The sequence below is a fragment of the Carassius carassius genome, chromosome 3 (genome assembly GCF_963082965.1).
Source record: "Carassius carassius chromosome 3, fCarCar2.1, whole genome shotgun sequence".
Lineage (NCBI taxonomy): Eukaryota > Metazoa > Chordata > Actinopteri > Cypriniformes > Cyprinidae > Carassius > Carassius carassius.
The window spans coordinates 17,625,966-17,635,991 of NC_081757.1; the positions used below are offsets into that span (position 1 = coordinate 17,625,966).

General features: G+C 37.1%; 1 protein-coding gene across 2 annotated transcripts in view; it reads right to left on the reverse strand.

Annotated features, from left to right (window-relative positions):
- The window catches only part of fto (FTO alpha-ketoglutarate dependent dioxygenase), a 165,306-nt gene extending 162,149 nt beyond the window's left edge, over window positions 1-3,157 (reverse strand). Inside the window, exon 1 of one of the 2 annotated variants that reach the window (XM_059531816.1) lies at window positions 2,967-3,134. In XM_059531816.1, the coding sequence (XP_059387799.1) occupies window positions 2,967-3,044 (78 nt within the window). In that variant the 5' untranslated portion in view covers window positions 3,045-3,134. Of the gene's footprint in view, window positions 1-2,966 lie in introns of both variants that reach the window. The other variant, XM_059531808.1, reaches the window with a different exon arrangement.
- Between the last annotated feature and the right edge of the window lie 6,869 nt (window positions 3,158-10,026).

Sequence of the window (10,026 nt, forward strand, 5' to 3'; positions counted from 1 at the left end):
GCAATAAAGCACGGTGTCCGCCTGCTACTTCATTTGCTGCCTCCATTAGTGTAATGGTATCATTATCAACTGTGGCAGTATTTTTTCTAACACTCCCACCCTCCCTCGTTCCCTCGCCTGTTTTTCCGTCTTTTCAGATTTCGAGAATCAGAAGTCATGAGCTGCACTGCACTGCTTCCTTATTTGGTTTTATTTTTTCTTTCCTTTGACATCACCGGATATAAATCTGCCCCTAGCGTGGCTTGAACACTAGTCTAATTATGTATTCCTGAGTGTGTTTTATGTGGCTGTCCGACACTGTTTCTCTATTATGGACTCATTAATAGGATGTAGACGTACGGTGACGGACGGAGAGAGGGAAAACGACAAGGGGGGCAGAAAAGCTGCTGATTACGCCGAAAGTGACACCACCTCCCGCTAAAACACCGGCTTCGACATGACAGCGGCTCGGCGTTAGGACCTATAAATCGTTACTTTAACACTAATTTACAGAGGAACATTTTGTGGGAGAAATTGATTAATCAAGACTGGCTGTGTGGCCTCATAATCAGGCCTAAACTGAAGCTAGCTGTTAATTTAACAGAATTGCCAAGGGGAACACAAACCATTTTAATGAGTGTTCACGAATGGAATAGCCTAAACAGCTTTTTCCAGCAAACACACGAGCTGAGAAAGCCAATGAGCCGAGAACGCTCTGAATGATGGGACGGAAGGAGCGCAAGCCTCTGAACATCTGGCAACCCTCTGTGCTCCTCACGTACTCTGGCACTCTGAAATAATGCATTTAGTTATTTTTATTTATATAGCTTTAATCTTTGTTTATTTATCGACTCGTTTTTTCCCAATCAAAAGCACTACTCTTTAGAGTACAAGCAAGCAGAACATAATGTCGCAGTCATCAAGAAAGGTATCAAAAGCAGCAGCGGAGGCCAACAGCGGAGTTGTGAGTGTGAAGGAATAAAACATGATGGACGAAAAAACAATAAAGTGCTTTTCTAATTTATAACTGCCAGGAAAGAAAAATACCAGGGCCCCTATTCTCCTGCAAATGCAATAAAATGGTCAAACTGGCATTTATTATTGAATAATACTTCAGTGGGATCTTTGTGGTCACCCTGGCAATGTTAAAACCACCAACTCTGATTGTCCCTTTGTCAACTACTAAAACAGTATTTTTTAGGTCGAAGTCATGTAAGGTCTCTTCTAAAAGGATGAAGTCTATTAGCCAATAGTCTAGTCTTCCTCTTTTAGTGCATGATAATGGAAGTGCTCTTTTTATCATACATATGTGCCGCATATGGTTAGGAAATGCCTGGCAAAGCTGAACTAAGGATAAAAATAATTCCTTTTTGAGACGGATAGTTCACAGGCCTTCTTTTGACATCCATCCACATCCTAGTTATTGGGCACAAATGCACACATGTTTATGGCTGAGACAACAATGTACTCTCTTTTATTTATTATTATGATTAAATGGACCCACGTTTTCTATTAAGGAACCGCAGGAACACACACCAGACCCTCAGTCTAGCGGATCGGTGGATTTCTTTCCATATCCGTTTATTTTGGTGAAGAAAGAGATAAGACGAAATGAGATGGGGCAGGGTAGCAGACCTGTCTGTCTGTCCGTCTGCTCTACAGACCCAAAACCAGTTGGATCATGTTCTCAGGGACTCATCTGGTTCCTTTGGCAGCTGCAATAAAGTGGAGGAACCACGTGCTACACAGACTCCCTGCCGTCAGACAAGATCCAAAAGCATGCCATCAGAGAGAGAGGGAGCAGAATAAAACAAAAAGGGTTTAAACTGGTTATAGAAAGAGAGAAATGAATAGAGAAACTGCTGGCAGACCTTCAAGGAACTTGATTATACTACAGACAGATCAAACATACAGTCACTTGAAAAGCAAACAAAATGCCACATTATTATATGTATTTTGATTATCAAACTTAACAATCTTAACCGCAGACAAGTTCAGAAAGTGACAAGTCAACTTGTCAAGTACAATTATAAATAAATGTGACATTTTCAAATATGCTGACATGTTAAACATTACTTCCATCTAATAAAAACAATGATTAGAGATCAGTGCCAAAAGAGTAAAACTTAATTCTTGCAATACTTCATTTGTGATGTATTAAAAACATGATTACTTTTTTCAGAGATTACTAGTTTTTATTTAAGATCAGCACCAGTTTTCGTGGCATTGACATTTTTCCCTATCCAATAAAACACCCAATTTTAAATACTTGAAACCCCTAAGAAACTTGACACCAACAATGGAGTATAGAAAAATATCAACGGTTATATATTGGAAGTATAATTTCGTATCATTGTTCTAGCAACACCTAGGTCATATTGTATGTTTGATTCCCAGGGAGAGCATAAACTGAGAAATTATACCTTCAATCCAAAGCAATGCAATGCAAAAAAACGTTACACTGCAACGTTACTGCTCAATTAAGAACAAAACATGTCCATTTCCTGACCAGCTCATGTATGAATCGTTTGTTTAGTCAGAAAACAGATGAAACCAGGACCCATGCGCTTTAGAAGGAAACTACATGCGGAATACTCGGTTTAGCAGAGACACCTGCGGAGTGACAGACACCTGAACATGCGTCCTGACTTCATTCATTAGCACCACGAATGAACTCGCTGTAATAACGCCACACAAGCCATTCCTGCAAAGTCAGTGTGTGGCAGTCATGAGAAAACACTCCCCCCGCGCTGTGCCTCCACACACACTCGTGTGCCGGACGGCTGTGCGCACACTGAGACAGAACTCATCGGATAAAAGAAAGGGAACATTACAGGAGCGATCAGCAGCATCACATGCGCACTTCAAATGAACACACTGCAGCAACCAGCGCGTGCAATACCGCCACGGACACACTGAACGGTGTCTTACAAACTCCACAACTATATGTGATGCTTGGAGAACTGAGAGAAAACTACAAGCGATACCTTTCTCCTCTTTTCCCTCTCACTGTCATCCGATCTTTTCATGTTCCTGAAGTACTGTTTACGCTGCCTCGGTTTCATAGCGCACAGAGCTGGACTATGTAGTCTTTAGATTGTGCCGTTAGCCTGTAAACTTTTCTTGAGTGGATTTAAATATAATATTATCTATGTTCACGATATTATATGCAACATGTATGACAATGAACCTTTTGTCGTTATTTTACATTGCTGTTTTGCTTTTGAGTCGCTACCAGCATTCCGGCCAGGACTACATTTCCCAAAATCCTCTCGCCAGGAAAACCACGCTTGTAATTTGAGTCAAACCGGAAGTAAATATAGGCTCAGATGGGCTGAGAGAGGTTCCTAATGGATTTTATGCTCATGCGGTGCTAGAAGTGATGTAAAAACAATGACTGTTTTACTAAATGTGTAGAGTAGAGTACATATTAACAATGTATGACCAGCTCATAAAGGGAATTAATCTGCCCTACAACGAATAGAAACTCAGTTTAGATTAAAGTTCTAGTTATCTAAAGTTATTCTGTTGTCTTCAGGACAATTTTATGTCTTTTCAAAATTTTCAGATAGAATACGATTATTACGGTTATTGGGATCAGGCTTTTCTGACATTTACAGGAATATATATATATATATATATATATATATATATATATATATATACAATAAAACAGAAAACAAATTTTGAGTGTGTGTGTGTGTGTGTGTGTATATATATATATATATATATCAGTATATATATGTATGTGTTTGTGTGTGTGTGTATATATATATATATATTAGTGCTGTCAAACGATGAATAGTATCCCAAATAAAACTTTTTGTTTTGCTTACATAATATGTGTTTGTACTGTGTATATGTATTATGTATATAATAGACACACACATACAGCATGTACAGTACAGACCAAAAGTTTGGAAACATTACTATTTTTAATGTTTTTGAAAGAATTTTCTTCTGCTCATCAAGCCTGCATTTATTTGATCAAAAATACAGAAAAAAACAGTAATATTGTGAAATATTATTACAACTTAAAATAATAGATTTCTATTTGAATATACTTTTAAAAAAATAATTTATTCCTGTGTTGCAAAGCTGAATTTTCAGCATCATTACTCCAGCCTTCAGTGTCAAATGTAACATCCAGTCTATCACATGATCATTTAGAAATCATTCTAATATTCTGATTTATTATGAGTGTTTTATTAGATCTGCTGTCTAATATATTTGATGAATAAAAGGTTAAAAAGAACTGCATTTATTAAAAAAAAAAATCTAATAATATATTTTCTTTACTATCACTTTTTATCAATTTAACACATCCTTGCTGAATAAAAGTATTGATTTAATTTCAAAAGAAAGAAAAAAAAATTACTGACCCCAAATTACTGACCAGTAGTGTATATTGTTATTACAAAATATTTATATTTTAAAAACATAGCTTCTTTTTTTTTCTTTTTGTTTTTTTACTTTTTATTCATCAAAGTATCCTAAAAAAGTATCACGTTCTGAAAAAATATTAAGCAGCAGAACTGTTTCCAACTTTGATAATGAATCATCATATTAGAATGATTTCTAAAGGATCATGTGATAATGATCTTAAAAATTCAGCTTTGCATCACAGAAATAAATGATAATCTAAAGTATAATAAATTTAAAAACAATTATTTTAAATTGTAATAATATTTCACAATATTAAATTTTTTCTGTATTTTTGATCAAATAAATGCAGGCTTGATGAACAGAAGAAACGTCTTTCAAAAACATTAAAAATAGTAATGTTTCCAAACTTTTGGTCTGTACTGTATTTTGAAAATATTTAAATGCAATTAAGTGTATATACTTATATTCATATAAATTATATACAAATATATTAAATATATTAAAGTAACATATTTTTTCTTAAATATACAGATGCATGTGTGTGTACAGTACATAGTAAATATACAAAAACTTATTTTAGCACTAATACAACAATACATATATGTATTTATCCTCTCTCTCTCTCTCTCTCTCTCTCTCTATATATATATATATATATATATATATATTTATATATAGAATGTCGTGGAAAAGTTCATTTCAGTTATTCAACTCAAATTGTGAAACTTGTGTATTAAATAAATTCAGTACACACAGACTGAAGTAGTTTAAGTTATTTTAATTGTGATGATTTTGGCTCACATTTAACAAAAACGCACCAATTCACTATCTCAACAAATTAGAATACTTCATAAGACCAATATATATATATAAAAAAAAACATTTTTAGTGAATTGTTGTATGTTCATTTACTGTACATGTACTCAATACTTGGTAGGCTCATCTGCATTTTTTTGGTCTCTTGTTTCTCATTTTCTTCTTGACAATACCCCATAGATTCTCTCTGGGGTTCAGGTCTGGTGAGTTTGCTGGCCAGTCAAGCACACCAACACCATGGTAATTCAACCAACTTTTGGTGTTTTTGGCAGTGTGGGCAGGTGCCAAATCCTGCTGGAAAATGAAATCAGCATCTTCAAGAAGCTGGTCAGCAGAAGGAAGCAAGAAGTGCTCCAAAATTTCTTAGTAAACGGGTGCAGTGATTATATCATGATGGTTTTCAATTTTGATCCAAGAATCACAGGTGGGTGCAGTGTCTTTGGACAATAGGGAGGCTAATTAACATCAGAGTGTAAATTAATTACAAATGATTATACCATAATAAGGTTTAATAATGCATAGCTGAGTTAAAACAGAGCAGCTTAGCCACTGTTTATACTCTCCTGAGATTTGCCCTTGCTTTCAATGAATAGAAATCAGAAACAGAGCTTTGCAGCTCCTACAAAATTAGTCATTGTGCTTTGAGCATATTCCAAAAAGTCAGTTTTGTCAGGTTTCTTGCAACCTCTTCTCCAGCTTTTGCCCAGGTGCTGTACAGCTGAAGACAGAAGGGCCCCAAAGCAGGATATTCTATTTTCCAAAAACACCACTTTGAGCTGTAATAGAATATGTAGCAGCATTTGTGTATGACATGGACATAACCCCCTCTGAGCGTCTGAGGTCAACAGATATCTCGTAATGCATGTGAAGCGGTGTTGAAAAGCGCTCCGCTGGTTCCCAGTTCCAGCCGAGGACAAAAGGACCGCTCTGTGAAAGATATACAGGCACGAGCCCCGCGGAGGGGCAGGGGGGTATTAAAAGGTTTCAAAACACCTGCTATGTATTAGCATTACAGACTTTGATCAGTGTCTTCATTAGACTTCTTTGTAATCTCTCTTCTTTTATGATAGGGTCGACCCAGGCGAGCCTGGTACGCAGATTGAACACATGTGTTCTCTTCACCTGTCTTGTAAAAAGCTCAAAGCACTCATACTTTCAAAGATTTCAGTGTGTCTGTCATCTTGTTGCAATAAACAGGAGGGCTCTTTTGATTCCTATTTATAACCTACATTTCCACCCTTCTCTTTTAGCTTTGGAGGGAAATGTGTGTTTGAAAAATACCTTGAGCAAAGTGGCTCCATATGGATATAAGTGTATAAGCACTTGTGTCTATCTGGATTCTTTTGTTAAGCTAATGGAAAGGAAATTATTATTCTGTCATAGCTTTTTGAGGAAACCAAGTTCATGTCTGTTTATGCTTCACATCTAATCATTCAATTAACGTTTATTTTGTGTGTGCGTTAAACCACTCTTCATATATTACGTCTGTCACTCAAAGCTTATTTAAAAAGCTCACCAGCGGGACATCACGGACCCATCAGCGGTGGATTGTGTCTTCGAGCCGGTGCCTGTCTGCCTGCTCTGCATCCAATCACGCACCTCATCATGTTCAAGAATACTTTTAATACGTGATCAGCAAGTTAAACGCAGGTTTAGGGGCAGCATGCTTTCAGATGTGGTACAAGCGAGGAGGAAAACTTTGAACTCCTGGAGCTCATCAAATCTTCCTTGTCTTTTGTCTGGCCAATTCTCTGTTCTCACTTTTCACAATGGGGGATGTTATGTGTTATTGTGCAGCGCATCGACAGCGGATGGATGACCCTCTGATGGGCCTGTGTTTTACCCCTGCAAACAGGCATGTAAAAAATGATAGAGAGAGCTGAAATCAAAGGTGAAAAGAGCCTTGTGCCAGAAAAACAATAAGTAACATTAAAGACAAATTCAGTGACCGTTCTACTCAGCTCATATATTAGAACCAGAACCTGCTACGTGGTTCAAAAAACTGCTTGTAAGTTAAAGCAGTCTCTCCTTTGATTAATAATAGGTTTCCCTTTGAGTGCATACAATATATTGGGCCACCTATACTCTAATGTAGCATTATCAAGTTGTGATGTGGTTTGTGCTAAAGAAGTGGTAAATTCTGGTAAAAACACAATAATGGGGGTCAGACACTGAGGCTGTTTAAGACCACTAAAGACCAGTTTTGTCCTCCCCACATCCTGTCCGTGACCATTTTCTCAGTGTCCTGCATGGTGTGCCTGGAAGAAAAGGAAGGCCTTTTGAGTTTTATTTGTATTGAGTGGGCATGTGGAACAGGCATGTGCCTCCCCATGCCCTAACCTTCAATAATAAGCTGTAGGAAACTGTTATTTGTCAGTGCTATAAAGGAGATTGCTGCCCAGTGGTTTCAATTAACTTCAAAGCGCTCTTCCCAGGCAGTAATAGTTATATCAAAACCTGAACTGTATTATTTAGGTTCCACACTGGAGCTCTCAGAATGATTATGCACCCCTTTCAAAAGAGATTTTCTTTTCTTGCTGACTTTATGCATTCCTGCTTTTTATCCCCCCACCCCCGTTCTCAGTTTAATTTTCATATTCTTGTTTGAATGACCCACCTTTAAAGCTCTCAGATGTCAGAGGGTGGCCTGTGGCACTGGAAAATCTGGGTACAAAACATAATTAATGGATAGATATGCAACAAATAGGCTAATAAGTGGTAGCACCGGCATGATTCGAGGACCATATGAAGCTCTACAAACGTTATTAGTCTCTGATTTACTGCACCTTGTAATAGTTTGTGAAATAAGGGTTAACAACCCCTTCTTTGAATGTCACGGTGGCCCTTTTTGTTAGATCCATGTTCAGATCTGGCACAACCTTTGGCTTGTGTACACAGAATCAGGCAACCAAGGCCTATAAAAATGATTCACAAAATACATGCACTAAATACATGTTGATTAAGCCCCCTATAAATGATCACACACGCACCACAGGAAAAAGCTTGATGGGTGCTGAAGGAAGAGCGTGCAGCCTGGTGTTAGATGTGGTGTACCTCCTTGGCTAGGATCGCTTCCAGACACCATCAGAGGGGGCAGTTTTGCTAGAGCTGTGATTTGAATACCATGATCGGTGAACAGTTTTATAGGAAACCCATTAAAACGTGAGGTTTGACATACAAAAGAGCCCTGTTTTAAAACGCATGCCCAATGTCAGGCTGAAAGACATTATAACATTCTATGTACAGAAGCACACATCATTTCTGTGTGTCTGTGCCTCGTCTGTTAGTCCTAATAGTGAAGGTTAAGCCACTGGAATGACTGCTTTTATTCATACATCACCAAAGTAGGCTGAAGTCATCTGCCTTCCATACAAAAACATTGTTTTCAAAGAGAAAGTAGGGCACATCGCTGCAGATCAACAAATGCCATTCTTCTGCTTGGTCTTTTTGTCTTGGCAGCTTCTACAAAATACTTCAGATTTTAGTTCTGTACAGCCTCCTCAGATCAAAGTCTCTTCAGAATGAAAGCTGAAGAACAATAACGAAATAATTAAGAGGTAAATGAATATTAAAAGCAATCTCTTCGAACCCAAATGTTTTGGGTTATTTTAATGACATCTGGACTGCAGTGTGCATTTTTTCCAATGATGCACTGTGAACAAGCCATTACTAAATTGCAGAGGATAAAAGTGGAGAGGTACTAGATAAAAACCACAAATTAAGTTGATTATTGTTATTATTAATGTATTATTATTATTTTTATATAAGTTATTATTATTGTCATTAAATAGAACAAGCTGGTGACATGGTTTTTGATAGCTTATTTAAGAATCAATGCGTTTGTATTAAGAAAGATAAATGAAAATGAAAATAAATAGTACTATATCAACAGCGGATCTTGTTTAGTTGTAAAATAATAAACCTGTCAGCACCGCTGGCATCCGACTGTCAGCAGAAGTGAGAAAAAAAGTGTTTATTATGTTTGAAATATGGATAATTATCTTACATTTAGCTGTGTGAGGGATGTTTTATTTTGGATGCACGCACTTTATTTCATGTCTTTTGGACTGTTGACAACCAGCTCCCCCATTGAACCCCCCACTGAAAGTCACATACAACTAGGATGCTTTGAAGGTGAGTAAAACACAGACCAGTTTTCATTTTTGGGTGAACTAACCTTTTAATGACATATGATTGTAAAACGGGTTCGTAAATAAATATTGTATGCACTGAAATTAGCATTTTTCCATTAAACTAAGTGATAGCCTACAAGGTGGGGCCACGGTTACCCATAACATAAGCAGTTGTAACATTCAGATGTTTTACATTTATCAATGTAAACATTTTAGTAGTGCTATTACTGTTGAACCATATGTTTTATACCAAAATATGGCAGACAGATTTGTAGTAGCATGAAGAATAAAGCAAATATTGTCCCCAGTTCCCCTGTATCAATCATCTCAAATAGTGATAATCTGTGATCTTTTCTGTATAACTGTACTCCGCAGATGATTTATTTGTATTTAACTTTCCCAATGAATGATTCTGTCTCCATGAGGATGTAAAAATGACACGCTTGTGTGTGTGTGGATAAAGCAATATTGTCTTCAGTTTGAGGTTTTCAGCAGCTGTTCATTGGATCTAAGCAGTATTAAAACAGTCCCCCTGCTCGAACAGCATGTGTTTAATTGTGTATTTGGTTTGACGTGTATGTGCGTGTGTATTGTGTTTGGTTTGGCCTGGGCTAAAAAGTGACTTCTGGTTATCCATCGTTCATTAATTGCTTTGATGTCGAAACCCAAAAGCTGCTTGTTTCCATTTAGATGCAGTTGTTATATGACTCTG